This window comes from Schistocerca gregaria, chromosome 5, assembly GCF_023897955.1.
Source record: "Schistocerca gregaria isolate iqSchGreg1 chromosome 5, iqSchGreg1.2, whole genome shotgun sequence".
Taxonomy (NCBI): domain Eukaryota; kingdom Metazoa; phylum Arthropoda; class Insecta; order Orthoptera; family Acrididae; genus Schistocerca; species Schistocerca gregaria.
In genome coordinates, this window is record NC_064924.1 from 601,875,722 (window position 1) to 601,893,651 (window position 17,930).

The following is a 17,930-nucleotide window of genomic DNA, read 5'->3' on the forward strand; positions in this document are numbered from 1 at the left end:
AGGACTTAAGTCTGGGAAGTATGGTGGATGATACAGTACTTCCCAGTCCCATCAACCAGACAGAGCAGCCACAGCTTGCCCTGTATGCGGCTGCGCTTTGTCATGCAAAATGATTGGTGGGTTGCGCAGAAAGTGTCGCTGCTTCCTTCACAAAGCTGATCGCTGGTGACCTAAGTCCTTATGCTTTTGATTTGATTCCAAAGATGAAGGAAGCCCTTCATGGCATTCACTTCAGAACTGTTCCAGAGATTCGACAGGCAGTAGACTGCTCCATTCGCACCGCTAACAGAACAGGTTCTGCTAAAGGTATACTACGCCTTCCACATCGCTGGCAATGGGTTCTACACAATACTGGTGACTACCCTGAAGGACTGTAACAGGTGAAAACATGTAACTCTTTTGTATTGGTTGTGAATAAATAGCTGCCACTATTTAAGTTCCAACCCACGTAAAATTGCTCAACAGAGGAAGGCAACTGGACCTGATGAGATACTACACAATTGTACATAGAGTATCTGTGTACAGTTTCTTTTCTAACACCTGTTTACCTTATGTCATTAGGAAACAAAGTGTTCCAAGTTATTGGAAAAGAGTGCAGATCATTCCCATTTTCAAGAAAGGTCATCAAACAAACACACATAGTTATAAGCCTGTATCATTGACATCAGTGTGTTATAGATTTATGGAACTCATTGTATGCTCACATATTATGACCTTTCTGGAGATTAAATATCTCCTCTGGAGGAATCAACATTGATTCCATGAACAATCATCACGTGAAACACAGTTTGCTCTGTCTATCCATGACACCCAGATACCAGCACCAAGGATGACATCTGGAAGGCAATCAATACAATTTTACACTGTTACATTGTGAATAAAACACGAGTGTACAGAATATCAGCACATCTTTGTTACTCGACTGAAGAGTTCCTAGTAAATAGAAAATAGAATATCTTTCTTAACAGAGATAAATCTTGTGAGATGTGAAAGTAAGTTTGCGTGTATCCTGAAGGAGTTTTGTAGGAACATTACTGTTAATAATAATGAGCTAGCTGTTACTGTTGGAAGCTCCATGAGGTTATTCATGTACAATGCAGTTGTTTATAGTCAGGGCACAATGCTAGAAACTTTTAGCAAAAGGCACGAAGACCCGCAGAGGACTCGTACATGGTGCAGGATTGGCAGTTGATACACAACAAAAACAAATATAATTTATTGCACATAAATAGGCAAAAAGACTTTTTATTGTGTAATTACATAATTTCTGAAGAATCACTGGAAGCAGTCACATCCATTAAATATCTGGAAATATGCTTACAGAGGGATTTAACGTGGAGTGACTGTGTGTAACTATGAGGTGTGTCCAGAAAGTAAGCTCCAATGAGCGATAAAGAAAATAAAAACATCACTAAGTAAGAAGTATTTCCTGTAATATCTACATAGATTCACTGGCTACTTCTCAACAGTCACCACCGCTGTTGATGCTTTTGTCATAACGGTGTACCGTCAATTATATCCCCGTGTCATAGGAGTGTGCCGCCAATATTCAGAACCACGAAGTCACTTCAGTCTGCACCTCAGCATCATTGTGAAAACATTTGCTGCCAGAAAATACTTCATGACATGAAAAATATGAAAGCCACTTGGGGAAACTTTTGGCTGTAGGATGGATGGTCCAAGATCTCCCATCCAAACTGATTTGACACATTTCGTGTTATTTGTTACATGCTGGCATTTTTATGATCAAGTATAATGCTTCTTGTTGACATCCCACATCTCTTGTTCTGGATCACTCTCCTCAGATTTTGCAATGTCTGTCAATACCAACCACCATTTATGGCCTCCCTTTACAAGAAAAACTTGCACAGGAGGACACCACATCAATCCCAGAAGACAGTGCACATGGGTTTTTTGACAGTGACTGTTTGCCTGAGTTTGGCCTTGACAGGTGAGCCACTATGCTGCCAATGTATGGAATGTTGATTCATTTCTGGTGTGGCATGCAACATCTAGGTTTCATCCACAAAGACAATACAATCACGAAACTATTACTTTCCCCCAAGTACTGCTGTAGGAATGTCAATGCTGCAGCCAGATGTTTGGTTTTGTGTTGATCTGTCAGTTTACCTGGCACCCATATTGCGCACACTTTATGAAACTCAAGCCACTGGAAGACAATTTCGTTCAACAGTTCCGAAATTGTGAAGTGGTGCTTTTCAAAAAGTGCTCGTCGCACTTTCCATCACATCTATCATTACCAGAGATAGTCGGCCACTATGGTCTTTATGAATATCGGCCCATCCTTCTGTGAATTGCTGGCACTGTCATTTGACCATACTGTCACTCACAATGTCACGAACGTACACATGGCACAACTGGTGGCGGGTGTCTGCTGGAGATTGCTTCTGAGCATGCAAAAATCAGCTTCTGGGTGCCCAGAAATCAGATAACTGCACAAACCTCGCAGTTGGTTGGAGACAGTATCAGAGCAGCCATTTTATCCTAGCACTGTGTAGTAACCACTGCCATCACAAGACTGAAACCGAACAGCATTATTCACACATACCTCCCCTCAGTTCGTGCACATGCGCATTCCTATCTGACTACTGGTACCATCTCTGGATGTGGTAGGAACTTACTTTTTGTATGCTCCTCGTAATTGTAGAGAAGACAGAGACCCAACTGAGATCCATTGGAAGAATCATCTGGGTGTTTAGTCCACTCCCAAAGGAGGTGGCTTACAAAACCCTCGTTTCAGTGACACTTGAGTATTGCTCCTCAGTCTGGTGCCATTGCCAGAAAGGGTCAATAATAGAGGAAACAGAGAGGGTCCAATGATGAGCCATGTGTTTTGTTATATGCTCTTTTACTAACTGCATCCGTGTCATCGACATGATCTCCCAATTCCAATGAAAGGCACTACAGAAGAGGCATGTTTGCCAGTTTGGTTTACTGTTAAAATTCAAACAATTTATATTCCTACTACAGTAAACTAATATATTGCTTCCTCTTATTTATATCTCATGAGAAGGCCATGAAGTTAAAGTTAGAGGGAGTCACCCTAAAATGGAAATTTACCAATACTCATTCTTCCCACACACCATTTGCAGCTAGAGTAGCAAAGGGGGGAGGTGGGGGCAGTGGTGTACAAAGTATGCTCTGCCACATACCATAAATGGCTTGCAGATAATAGCCATAGATGTAGCAGTATTCTAGAATTAGAAAGACGCTGGTAAGAATATTGTATGCCATCTCAAGTAAATGGATGAGGGAAGCTGGAAGTGACTCATATTGTCTCCTTAGTGTGCATAAACTATCTGTTATTCTGTTGTTGGGGAGAAATTTTGAATTTATATTTGATTGAATTTTGGCACTTGAGGGATATAGTACCACAGCATACATAAGGAAGACTCTGAAGTTACAGTGTGACTTCTTACAATGGGCATGAGAATAGTTCCATAAAGACTGAAATTTTGCAATGAATTGGCATGGTTTATAAAAGCAGACATATGTAATGACAATATATTGGTAAATACTGCACCCTTTCTGAAACACAATTTTGACACAATATATGAGGATGCCGATAACTCAAAGCCTCTCAGTAAGAGGCAGCTCTCCTTAGACAAATATGCACTTTCATTTCAGCATATTTTATTCTTTGTCTGAAGTAAGTTTCAAATGGCCTGCAAAAACCTACTCTACATTTATCTTTTCATTTGATTCAAATTATTTTCCATCTACTCAAACTATTGCCAAAGCATCTTTGTGGGCAGGTGCACTGTCCTGCTGAAAAACAGTTTTTTTTCTTTCTATTTGTTAAGCAGATCTCATCTTGATTTTTTGTCATCCAGTTTGCCCATAATACTTGCATAGTATTTGCAAGTTATTGTTTTATTCTTTACAGGGCAGTCAATAAAAAGTACACTTTGGCATTCCAGAATACAAGTGGACAGGACGAGGATAGAGGAGATAGAGTACTCGTGCCCTTCTCTTGGTAGTCTCCCTCTTCATCTGTTCCATTCCCCTCTCCCAGCCTACTCTTTCATGTCACAGTGCCTCACACACAGCCCCGTGACTCCTCCAGAGTGAGCTTACGAGTGGCATGTTCCTATCCCGTGCACTTGTTACCTCTCCCTCAACGCTATCAGCCACTCGTCCCCCAATGCTGCCTCCCACTCTCCACCTCTTTTCTTCCCTCGCCATTACAACCGATACAGCCAGCTAAGCTCGAGTGCTGGTATAATGTACCCAACCATGACAAATTAACCGTGCAAATGTACGTACATTCTTTTAACTCTGAAAGAGGACTCATCTGAATGCTGGTTTTATGTGATTATCAATCATTCAGTACCTCAACTGAATGGTTGCACATTGACGACAACAAGAATTGTTCTGAGAAGAAGATGCACACTTTGTATAGCCCTTCTACTAACTTTTGAGATATTATTTTTTACGTTAAACTACACCAAGATTTTTATGATGGTACAGTGTTCCTGTTTATCTATTTTAATGGAACACACACAAAATGACTATTTGACAATGCTTTATAAACAAAATGTTGCTGCAGATTGGGTTGGAACTTCATTTACTTTAGTGCACAGCATGTATCAGCAAAGCTGGAACAAAATTTCATTGATATCAGTGCAACCTCTTTGCCAAACCAACAACTTTACAGCTTGCAAGTTATTGCTCAGTTAAATGTTGTGCAGCTTGTCGAAGCTGTTCTCCATGAGCACTGACTGTCAGACTCTCCTCAGCCTGTAAAAATATGTCAACTGCTCAGCATTTGTGCCAGTTATGTACCCTGGGGCTGGACTATCGAACACTAGTGCTTGCATGTTGAGCTGACACTGAGACAGTAATGCACCCACTAGCTTAGGAGTTAATCGTTAATCTTTCACTTTACTTCCCAGTAAGCACATTCTCTCAACACCACAGATGGAATTCGGGTGCCAATAATTTTGTCTTTACAAAATTCTTGTGAATGCAAAAGACAAATCTATAGTACAATTAATGTCAAGAGCAACCTAAGACAGCCATAAATACAGTTATTTGCTCAATTTACAGCATGTGGAATAGTACACATTCATTTTCTGTAAAGATGACAATAAAAGTATTTAGCAGATGATGCCATCCCCAACAAGTAGCTTTCTGTAGACATATGTACTGATTTTCACATTCATTCTACTTATGAAGTACATACAAAGAAAGCAACCTTCCAGTATCAGGTTCCAGTGTAAATAGTACTAAACTTTCAATAATACTAAAATCAATATTTTTAATGAAGGTGATGTTATTTATGTAATGCAACAAGACAAATGTAATTTGTTTAACATGTGTAATAAATTGTATATAACTGTTCCAGGTCCATGGCAATGAGTCTCAATATAATGTCAAGTCGACTGGGAGCCTTTAGTGGAAATTTATCCTTTCCATACTTGCTGGCAATTGACTGTATAGCTCCATTTTCCCTGTTGACTGCTTTAGTACTGAGTAAGTATTCATCCTACAATACTAGATGTTTCAGCTGAAATATTTACTTGCCTGATTAGTTAATCATCTTAAGTTCAAAATGTTATTTGTTACATGCTGAAAAACACTACTAACAAGTATCAGCTAATGTTTAAATTGCTGTTTTATAGCCACACTTTAAGGTTTGATTATTATGATGGAGGACCCTAGAACTAATGCAAGAACAAATAAAGAAAATCTTAGTAAAACATGGTTCAGGAGAGGTGGGCAGACCAACTACAGGATGTAGTGTAAGGTCACTCCCTCTCTTCTCTCTCTCTCTCTCTCTCTCTCTCTCTCTCTCTCTCTCTCTCTCTCTCTCTCTCAGGGACCATCAAGAAGTATGGCAGGAATTGCTTCATCAGAATGTTAACTAATCAAATTTTGGTCCAATATAAGGATCATGTGTTGCTTCTTAGAGTTAAGTTTGAGACCAATGTTTTCTGCACATCTTCATGTGCCTCCCGAGATGGCAGAAACAATATTCTTAGGACTGTCATGTAATGCAGTTGGCTAAAGTGATATTTACAAGAGTATGATCAAGATGGCATTTGTCACACATACCAACCTCTCCTAATCCTGTCACATTCTCTGTCCCCCTTCTTCATACATATCCACCCACTGACCTGCATCCCACATTATTCTCTTTTTATTTATTTTTCTCTTTGATCTCATTGTGTTTTCATGTTGATTTCAGTTTGTTTTCACCTTTCACTGTCAGCTCTACTCCCTCAGGTTTCACGTTCTTTCCCCATATATCATCCTCTCTGTCCTTTTTGTTATTTTCCCACACATTTTATGTGTTTTTGTAAGTATACATGACGATAGTATCTGTTCCCGAAAGAACAGTTACCGTAGATGACCATGCAGCTTTGCTAGAAATGAAACGATAATTAAATGGACACCCTAGCTGCAAACAGACGTTGATATACATCATTAGGGACATGTTGAAAATGTGTGCCCCAACCGGGACTCGGACCCGGGATCTCCTGCTTACATGGCAGACGCTCTATCCATCTGAGTCACCGAGGGCACAGGGGATAGCACGACTGCAGGGACTTATGCTTTGCACACTCCCCGTGAGACCCACATTCCCAACATGTCCACACCACTACATTCGTAGTGTGCCTAAGAGATGTTTTGTACATAATTTTTGTACATAATTTTATGTATTTTTATCCTCCACTGTGGATCCTTGCTGCTTCCATCTGCACCAACACAGAGACATTTCCTTATTTCTAGTGTACTAGTTGTTATCTTACTCATTTCTTAGATAACTGAAAAATTGTTTGTAGAATCTTACACGGTATAGTGTGGTAGGACAACACTCCCACCACGTGTTTTTGAATGGGAATAATACGATCAGTCCCAGCACAATTTAAGCACGAATTATTTTTTTAGAAGTTACTGAAAGATTACACACCCAATATCTGCATATCTCATTTGTCTAGGTAGGTTTCATAGTTTTCTTTGTCTGCAAAATAATTATTCCAACATCAAGCATGGCCTGGGTTTTCTTCTGTTTAAATAAACTCCACAGTATTGGAAATACTTTCAGCTAAAATTATAAAAATTATATTTATTCATACTTTTTGTTAGGAGCTACACCATTTTCACTATCAACGTTGATAATCTAAATCCATTATACTTCACTTGTCACAAAAACACATCCGCCTTCCTCCAAGACTGAAAAAGAGGTGGCAGGCAAGCCAACATGTGTCCGGAAGTTGCAGACATTCCCACTTCCTAGCTAGCTTCTTTGATCTACTGACCTTATAAACTCCAAAGATAGATAAATATAATTTAACATCTTAAACAAGTTCATTATTTATCATAAAAGAACATATTCATAATTAAATTAATAAATTAAGCACGTTTTCTGGCAACATAATACAAACTGCAAATAAGTTTAGACACTGCGAAAGAACAATGAGGCAGACTATCCTCCACTGGCTCATTAATGTTGAAGTCCAGCTGCAAAACGGCAAAAGCGAATTGGTCCGCTTCTGAAGTAACGTCGAGCAGCTGAAAAATGGCACCCACTAGCAGCAACCATAACTGCAGCCTTGTAGGCCAAAAAGGCAGTAGCTTTATAGTAACCCATCATGAGATGTCGCCACAAGAGGGAGTAGTAGGAGACCATAGGGAAGAGCCAGGTGCTGACGATACTTAACCTTCTGTCTTGACAGTGGTTTGTGGTATCCTCATAATGTCAGACCATACTTTTGGGTCAGAATATAAAAGAAATTCCACAACAGACCACATTGGAGTCACCGTTGTAAGTGACAAGTGTACTCCTATGCACTTTAATGACATGTTCTTTATTTACCACAATTTACTTCCCAACAAAAAAGCACAACACAGGCACGTTTTCACAGCTATACACTAGTACTGAGAGATACAAAAGATAATCAAACGAAAGATATAACACACAATATAATGTTGTAAATAAAATAGAAAGAAACTTCCACATGGGAAAAATATATTAAAAACAAAGATTCCAAGACATACCAAGCGGGAAAGCGCCGGTAGACAGGCACAATAAAATAACACACACACACACACACACACACACACACACACACACACACACACAATTTCGAGCTTTTGCAACAGGCGGCTGCTTCGTCAGGAAAGAGGGAAGGAAAAGGAAAGATGAAAGGATGTGGGTTTTAAGGGAGAGGGTAAGGAGTCATTCCAACCCCGGGAGTGGAAAGACTGGACAGTTTGTTGCTGTCCATTCGCATGAATGGACACAGGCAGACAGTGTTTGTGGGTAATGAGGATCACCCTGTGGCTAAACATGCCTTGGTGCATGGCCAGCACATCTTGGCACAGTGTTACACCGTCCGGGTTATCTGGATACTTCCCACCAACACCAACCTATACGAACTTGGGAGATGGGAACTTGCCCTTCAATATTTCCTCTCTTCTCGTTATCCACCAGGCCTCAATCTCCACCAATTTCAAGTTGCCGCCACTCATACCTCACCTGTCATTCATCATCATCTTTGCCTCCACACATCCGCCTCGACTGACATCTCTGCCCAAACTCTTTGCCTTTAAATATGTCTGCTTGTGTCTGTGTACGTATGGATGGATGGATGGATGTGTGTGTGTGTGTGTGTGTGTGTGTGTGTGTGGGCGCGCGCGCGCACCCGTATATACCTATCCTTTTTTCCCCTCTAAGGTAAGTCTTTCCGCTCCCAGGATTGGAATGACTCCTTACCCTCTACCTTGAAACCCACATCCTTTCATCTTTCCTTTTACTTCCCTCTTTCCTGATGAAGCAGCCGCCAGTTGCGAAAGCTCGAAATTTCGTGTGTTTGTATTTGTGTGTTATTTTATTGTGCCTGTCTACCGGCACTTTCCCGCTTGGTAAGTCTTGGAATCTTTGTTTCTAATACACAATATAATGTTAAACTTATTGGTTGTTGACCATTGCACCCACCACATGATCGTTTTACATGCACTATTAATTTTTTTTTTTTTTTTTTTTTTTTTTTTTTGCAGTGTGTGCTGGTATCACTACGCTGCTTCCTGATACTAACAAGGTGTCTCTTCAGTAATGTAACGCAGCAGTATCAAAGATGACAGCCAGCAATGACACAATATGGTTTTGTTTTTTAGTGGTTTCATGACAGTGATAGTTATTTTAAGAACTGCTTTAAATCAATCCCTGCTGGTATTTTGGGCATCAAGAAAAGCAGAGAAGAAATATGAAAATAGAACAATTAATCTGTTATTGTACCAACAAAGCATAGTTAGATTTAGTTCATATTTTTCTTTAGCCTACACCTTTTCTTTCCAGATTGTGTACCTTGTTATTAAACTGCCTGCTAACATATTTGGTTATAGAGTGGAGCATTAAATTTCTTTTGCTTGTTCCTTATTGGATAAGACCTACAGTATTTTTGAAACATATCATGTAATTATCAGTAAAATTGCTGCTTTGACTGAAAGGCTGAATGTTGTATACAAAACATGTTTTGTAATAAAAGGAAAATTTCGACTTATGTTACTGTAAACCATACTTTTTAATATCCTAAAAACCTTGATAACACACATTATATTGATGTCAGATGTCATTAACAACTGTACAACCACTATACTTGTAGACAATAGAAAATTATAAATCAGTGAAATAAACATAAATAAATAGACTAGCACAGTTATTTACTTGTACCTTAACCCAGATCCTGTCCAGCATCACTGAGTTTTATCACTGTAAGATCAAAAGAGACTTGGCTGCACCCGAATAACTCATCAAATGCCAGGCTTATTGCAAAAGTCTGGGACAAATTCATAGTGTAGACAATCATTCTTAATCAGAAGTACTGCAGTGACATGAGCTAAATTATAACAGCACTGTTATGTAAAGAAACACATAGTGTTAAGATAATAAGGCAGTTCATTCAATAACGTGTAGTAGCACAATGTTCAAGAGAATGAATCGAAGGGCTCTGAGGGATCTGAATCTCTTTATCATATCCATTACCCATATTTTTTTATATACAGTATGGCACAAGGAACTGGAGTCATTGAAGGTAAAATAGTAGTTTTGACACCAGAACAAATCTGTAGGTATTTAAGTGTGACTCAGATTAGCTAAATTAATAATTGCTGTTACAATTTCATTGTCAAATAAGTTTACTTTTTGTGCATTTGCACCTATAAGAATACAGGGTGTTTCAAAAAGGACTTAAACAACTTTAAAAATTCATATAAATTTATTGAAAGAAGACACAGAGCTGAGTTTAGTGTTATTTTGTGGGAAATCACATCAAGTTTTTTTTTATTTTTTTAAATCTTGAACTAAAGATGTTGTATGTGGTTTACATTTGTTATCCTGCACACATCCCATCGGGCATCAATTTCTTCCCAAACTCACTGTAGCATTGCAGCGTAAATTCTTGTGGGGGCTATGCAGTTGGCGCATCAGGGCTAATCCACTGACCTGGAGAGTAGGTCACTGAAAAAATCCCAGACGTCAGCCAGATAGTGGGGTGGTGCAACATCTTGCATGAAATAAACATTTCCCCATTGGTCATCTTCATCAGTCCGTGGTATCAAAAATTGGTGTAATGTATCCAGGTACAATACCCTGTTGATGGTTCTCTCACAGAAAAAAATGGGCTGTACACTTTGTTCTTGATCAATGAACACACACACAAAAAAAAAGTTCAGTTTATGGCTATCAAGAACATGTTGCAGTGTTTGACACTGATTTTCACTGCCCCAAATCCTACAGTTATGTGTGTTAATCTTGCCACTTAAGTGAAAAGTTGACTTGTCAGAAAAGATGATTTTGTCCAAGAAACATTCATCCTCATGTAAACAATTTAATATATCTGCACAGAAGTTGTTGCGGGCAACTTTATCAGTGTCTTTCATTGCTTACAAGATCGTCAGTCTGTACAGTTTCAAATGCAAATGGTTTCTCTACTCATGCCAAACAGTCGTACGTGGGATTTGCAGTTCGCGAGATACACGCCGGGTCAATTTCGTAGGGCTGTTGACAAAACATTGTCTCACTCACTCAATGACGTCATCAGATGTTCTTGAATGACCTGATTTACCATGTCTTACCAAGCACCCTGTTTCTACTAAACATTTATGCCACTCATAAACTGTAGGCCTTCTAGGAGGATCTTTAGCATACTCAGTATGGAAATTACACTGAACTATTGTCGCCAACTTCGTTTCTTCAGACCAAAACACACAGCTAGTACACTCGGGCCCAGTGAAGGCTGCCATCTTTAATGAACTGCCATTAGCACTCCTTATGGTGTAATTCAGCACTAGTTAACTACATGAGACAAAACTTTATGTAGTTCCCTACAAATTGACACTACAATCATCTCTGTAGGTACTATGAATTAATTTGTATGAATTTTCAAAGATGTAAAGTCCTTTTGGAAAAACCCTGTATTAGCATAACTCTATATAGAAGCTAAAATGTTTACACTGAGGAAATGTGTCAGAACACGCGAGTTCTAATGATTGCTTATTTTTGCATGTGCTATAATGAGTAATTTTTTTGGTATCTTTGAACATATTTTTGACTGAAGATTTTTCTGTATTATTGTTATCTATTGACGATATGAATATTTGTTCATTTTGGATTCATGAAAATTTGTTTTCGGGTTGGAGTATCAAATAGTTCAACTGAATCCTTTTTCCACAAAATGTCAAATATCCCATTACAAAACAACACTCTAGAAGAGCTGTATAATATTATTGTAGCTATTGACAGGCTTACCAACAAACAGCAGACGAACCTGTTGCAAGCATTAATTAGCAACAAAGAAAGAGTAGTATAGTAAACTCACGGATCTGTAAAATATATTGCTCAGAATTATATGTCAAAGATATAGTTCATTCTCACGTATGAAACTGTCATTCATTAAAATATCTGAATCTTTCATTGTTAACAATATGGATAAGTTTATACACAATCAAATTGTGTGATATTCATTAAAGGTCTGAGATGACCAATATGAGAAGTAGGGGTTGCGGCAAAGTTTTTATCATTGGACATGAAGGAACTGGTATCAGTAAAATTGCTCAGGCCATTGGCAAAAAGTAAAGGAAAGTTTTGTTATATTTGAGCAGTGGGAACAACATTTCCTATAGTTAATAATTATAGTCACTGAGAAAGGCCATAAAGAAGCCTGATCTCAGGTAATAAGAAAAATATTGTTTTCTAAATTATGGAAAATCTATGCCCCTAGTACGTGTAATTACTAGATTCATTTAAGCACAATCATGTTAAAAGGTATGACCAAACTGTTGTAGAGAAGATTATGTCAATCTGCCAAGGAAAGAAGTAACTTCAGCAGAAAAAAGAAATTGAAAAAAAAAAGAGTACAAAGAAAAACAGAGTTCAGTTGAGGAGCAAAAATACGAGACAGACTCAGAGAGATCCACACCATACATTTCTTTTCACTCCAATTATAGATCTCTTTTTTAGAAATAATTTTCTTTCTGTTGCCAGTCTGCATTTTATTTCCTACGTCTGCCACCGTCAAGTTATTTTGCTGCCCAAATAACTGAAATCTATTAGTGTTAGCATCTCATTCCCCTTCATAATTTCATTGTTGCCTGACAATTCAAATACATACTATTAACCTTATTTAACATCTGGTGATGTTCAACATATAACCTCTTTTCAAGACAATATCCATTCCCTTCTACTGATCTTCCAAGTCCTTTGCCATCTCTATAACATAACACAATGTCAACCTCAAAGTTTTATTTCTTCTCCCTGAACTTTAATTCCCTCTCCAAATATCTCCTTGGTTTCCTTAACTGTCGGTTCAATGTATGGATTGATATATGGAGAAAGGAGTAGCTGCCACACTCATTAGAAGTCATCATCACAAATTTAAGAACACAGATACAAGCTTTGCTTAAACAGCATACCTCCCTAGAAGCATGTGCATCATATGCAGAATTTCAAACTGGAAAATCAAGGGTGGAATAATTACAATATTATGAAAAGTATAGACAGGTATCTCACCATATAGCAGAGATGTTGAGTCACAGATAGGCACAAACAAAAAGACTGTCAAACAAGTAAGCTTTTGAACAACAAGGCCTTCATCGGAATTAGACCACACACACACCAGTTTGCAACTGACACATACATGACCACCAAGACACTGTGGTCATGTGCGGGAGAGTTGTGTTTGCAGGTACAAGGGTCATTCAATAATGAAAAGACAAATCGGTCTAGCAAAAAAACTGTTAGTAAGGCAAGTTTGGTACTTTTATAGCTTTAAGTTGGCATCACTGGGATGAGCCCTGATCAGCTGATCTACATCTACATCCACATCTACATGGATACTCTGCAAATCACTTTTAAGTGCCTAGCAATGGGTTCATCGAACCACCTTCACAATTCTCTATTATTCCATTCTCGTAAAGCGTGCGGAAAGAATGAACACCTATATCTTTTCGTACAAACATTGATTTCCCTTATTTTATCTTGGTGATCGCCCCTCGCTATGTAAGTCGATGGCAACAAAATATTTTTGTATTCGGAGGAGAAAGATGGCGATTGGAATTTTGGGAGAAGATTCTGTCGCAAAGAAAAACACCTTTCTTCTAATGATTTCCAGCCCAAATCCTGTATCCTTTCTGTGACTCTCTTTCCCACATTTTGCGATAATACAAACCGTGCTGCCTTTCTTTGAACTTTTTCGATGTACTTCGTCAGTCCTATCTGGTAAGGATCCCACACTGCGCAGCAGTATTCTAAAACAGGACGGACAAGTGTAGCGTAGGTACACACACACACACACACACACACACACACACACACACACACAGACAGAAGCCGACATTTGTGTCTGCTTGTGTCTGTGTATGTGCGGATGGATGTGTGTGTGTGTGTGTGTGTGTTTGTGTGTGTGTGTGTGTGTGTGTGTGTGTGTGCGCGCGCGCGATTGTATACTTGTCCTTTTTTTCCCCTTAAGGTAAGTCTTTCCACTCCCGGGATTGGAATGATTCCTTACCCTCTCCCTTAAAACCCACATCCTTCCGTCTTTCCCTCTCCTTCCCTAGTTTCCTGAAGAAGCAACCGTTGGTTGCAAAAGCTTGAATTTTGTGTGTATGTATGTGTATCTATCGACCTGCCAGCGCTTTTGTTTGGTAAGTCTCCACATGGGAAAAATATATCTAAAAACAATGATGATGTAACTTACCAAACGAAAGTGCTGGCAGGTTGATAGATATACAAATAAACACAAATATACACATAAAATTCAAGCTTTTGCAACCAACGGTTGCTTCATCAGGAGAGAGGGAAGGAGAGGGGAAGACGAAAGGATGTGGGTTTTAAGGGAGAGGGCAAGGAGTCATTCCAATCCCGGGAGCGGAAGGACTTACCTTAGGAGGAAAAAAGGACACGTATACACTCGTGCACACACACACAAACACACATATCCATCTGCACATACACAGACACAAGCAGACATTTATAAAGGCAATGTCTGCCTGTGTCCATTCATGCAAATTGACAGTTTGTTGCTGGTCATTCCCACATAGAAAGCTTCACAGTGAAGGCAGATCAGTTGGTAAATCACATGGGTGCTTTCACACGTGGCTCTGCCTTTGATCGTGTACACCTTCCGGGTTACAGGACTGGAGTACGTGGTGGCGGGAGGGTGCATGGGACAGGTTTTACACCGGGGGCAGTTACAAGTGTAGGAGACAGAGGGTAGGGAAGGTGGTTTGGGGCTTTCATAGGGATAAACTAGGAGGTTACGAAGGTGGAGTGGGGAGGATTTCATGAAGGATGGATCTCATTTCAGGGCAGGATTGAGGAAGTCGTATCCCTGCTGGAGAGCCTCATTCAGAGTCTGATCCAGTCCCAGAAAGTATCCTGTCGCAAGTGGGGCACTTTTGGGGTTCTTCTGTGGGAGGTTCTGGGTTTGAGGGGATGAGGAAGTGGCTCTGGTTATTTGCTTCTGTACCAGGTCGGGAGGGTAGTTGCGGGATGCGAAAGCTGTTTTCAGGATGTTGGTGTAATGGTTCAGGGATTCCGGACTAGAGCATATTTATTTCCCACAAAGACCTAGGCTGTAGGGAATGGACCGTTTGATGTGGAATGGGTGGCAGCTGTCATAATGGAGGTACTGTTGCTTGTTGGTGGATTTGATGTGGACGGACGTGTGAAGCTGGCCACTGGACAGATGAAGGTCAACGTCAAGGAAAGTGGCATGGGATTTGGAGTAGGACCAGGTGAATCTGATGGAACCAAAGGAGTTGAGGTTGAAGAGGAAATTCTGGAGTTGTTCTTAACTGTGAGTCCAGATCATGAAGATGTCAACAATAAATCTGTACCAAACTTTGGGTTGGCTTCCTCTAAGCGACCCATGAATAGGTTGGCGTACGAGGGGGCCATCCTGGCAGCCATGGCTGTTCCCTTCAATTGTTGGTATGTCTGGCATTTGAAAGTGAAGAAGTTGTGGGTCAGGATGAAGCTGGCTAAGATAATGAGGAAAGAGGTTTTAGGTAGGGTGGCAGGTGATCGGCATGAAAGGAAGTGCTCCATCGCAGCGAGGCCCTGGACGTGCGGGATATTTGTATATAAGGAAGTGGCATCAATGGTTACAAGGATGGTTTCCGGGGGTAACAGATTGGGTAAGGATTCCAGGCGTTTGAGAAAGTGGTTGGTGTCTTTGATGAAGGATGGGAGACTGCATGTAATGGGTTGAAGGTGTTGATCTACGTAAGCACAGATACGTTCTGTGGGGGCTTGGTAACCAGCTACAGTGGGACGGCTGGGATGATTGGGTTTGTGAATTTTAGGATGAAGGTAAAAGCTAGGGGTGCGGGGTGTCGGTGGGGTCAGGAGGTTGATGGAGTCAGGTGAAAGGTTTTGTAGGGGGCCTAAGGTTCTGAGGATTCCTTGAAGCTCCGCCTGGACATCAGGAATGGGATTACCTTGCAAACTTTGTATGTAGTGAAACTTCCTGGGAGATTAAAACTGTGTGCCCGACCGAGACTCGAGCACTTGCCCGCGAAAGGCAAAGGTCCCGCGTTCGAGTCTCGGTCTGGCACACAGTTTTAATCTGCCAGGAAGTTTCATATCAGCGCACACTCCGCTGCAGAGTGAAAATCTCATTCTGGAAACATCCCCCAGGCTGTGGCTAAGCCATGTCTCCGCAATATCCTTTCTTTCAGGAGTGCTAGTTCTGCAAGGTTCGCAGGAGAGCTTCTGTAAAGTTTGGAAGGTAGGAGACGGATACTGGCAGAAGTAAAGCTGTGAGTACCAGGCGTGAGTCGTGCATCGGTAGCTCAGATGGTAGAGCACTTGCCCGCGAAAGGCAAAGGTCCCGAGTTCGAGTCTCGGTCGGGCACACAGTTTTAATCTGCCAGGAAGTTTCATATCAGCGCACAATCCGCTGCAGAGTGAAAATCTCATTTTGTATGTAGAGTTGTCTAAAAGCTGATGCAGGCCCTCAGCCACATACTCTCGACGATTAAGTACCACGATCGTGGAACCCTTGTCCGCCGGAAGAATGAAGATGTATTGGTCAGCCTTCAGATCACGGATAGCCTGGGCTACAGCAGTGGTGAAGTTGGGAGTAGGATTAAGGTTTTTTAAGAAGGATTGAGAGGCAAGGCTGGAAGAGAGAAATTCCTGGATGGTTTGGAGAGGGTGGTTTTGAGGAAGAGGAGGTGGATCCCGCTGTGATGGAGGACGGAACTGTTGCAGGCAGGGTTCAATTTGGATAGTGTCTTGGGGAGGTGGATCATTAGGAGTGGGATTAGGATCATTTTTCTTCGTGGCAAAGTGATATTTCCAGCAGAGAGTACGAGTGTAGGACAGTAAATCTTTGACGAGGGCTGTTTGGCTGAATCTGGGAGTGGGGCTGAAGATGAGGCCTTTGGGTAGGACAGAGTTTTCGGATTGGGAGAGAGGTTTGGAGGAAAGGTTAACTACTGAATTAGGGTGTTGTGCTTCCAGATTGTGTTGATTGGAATTTCTATTTCCGTTTGTCCCACATCACTGATCATTTTTAGCCACTTCCCACAGGTTTTAACGTCATCATTTCTTTGTCAGACAGTTGTTAGCCTCACTTTCATAATCTGCCACCACAAAACCAGCTGCCACCCATTCCACATCAAACGGTCCCTTCCCTGCAGCCTAGGTCTACGTGGCAAACGAATCTGTTCCAGTCCGGAATCCCTGAACCATTACACCAACAACCTGAAAACAGCTTTCGCATCCCGCAACTACCCTCCTGATCTGGTACAGAAGCAAATAACAAGAGCCACCTCCTCATCCCCTCAAACCCAGAACCTCCCACAGAAGAACCCCAAAAGTGCCCACTTGTGACAGGATACTTTCCGGGACTGGATCAGACTCTGAATGTGGCTCTCTAGCAGGGATACGATTTTCTCAAATCCTGCCCTGAAATGAGATCCATCCTTCATGAAATCCTCCCCACTCCACCAAGAGTGTCTTTCTGCTGTCCACCTAACCTTCGTAACCTCTTAGTTCATACCTATGAAATCCCCAAACCACCTTCCCTACCCTCTGGCTCCTACCCTTGAAACAGCCCCCGGTGTAAAACCTGTCCCATGCACCCTCCCACCACCGCCCAGTCCAGTCCTGTAACCCGGAAGGTGTACACGATCAAAGGCAGAGCCACGTGTGAAAGCACCCACGTGATTTACCAACTGACCTGCCTACACTGTGAAGCTTTCTATGTGGGAATGACCAGCAACAAACTGTCCATTTCCATGTATGGACACAGGCAGACAGTGTTTGTTGGTAATGAGGATCACCCTGTGGCTAAACATGCCTTGGTGCCCGGCCAGCACATCTTGTCACAGTGTTACACTGTCTGGGTTATCTGGATACTTCCCACTAACACCAACCTGTCAGAACTCCGGAGATG

The 17,930-nt window shown here is 41.0% G+C and overlaps 1 protein-coding gene across 1 annotated transcript in view; it reads left to right on the plus strand.

Moving 5' to 3' along the window:
* Positions 1-9,680, plus strand: part of LOC126272900 (synaptic vesicle glycoprotein 2A-like) — a 155,795-nt gene extending 146,115 nt beyond the window's left edge. Inside the window, exons 11-12 of the mRNA XM_049976164.1 lie at positions 5,369-5,496; positions 9,028-9,680. Of these exons, the coding sequence (XP_049832121.1) occupies positions 5,369-5,496; positions 9,028-9,083 (184 nt within the window). The 3' untranslated portion in view covers positions 9,084-9,680. The remainder of the gene's footprint in view (positions 1-5,368; positions 5,497-9,027) is intronic.
* Positions 9,681-17,930: the final 8,250 nt, after the last annotated feature.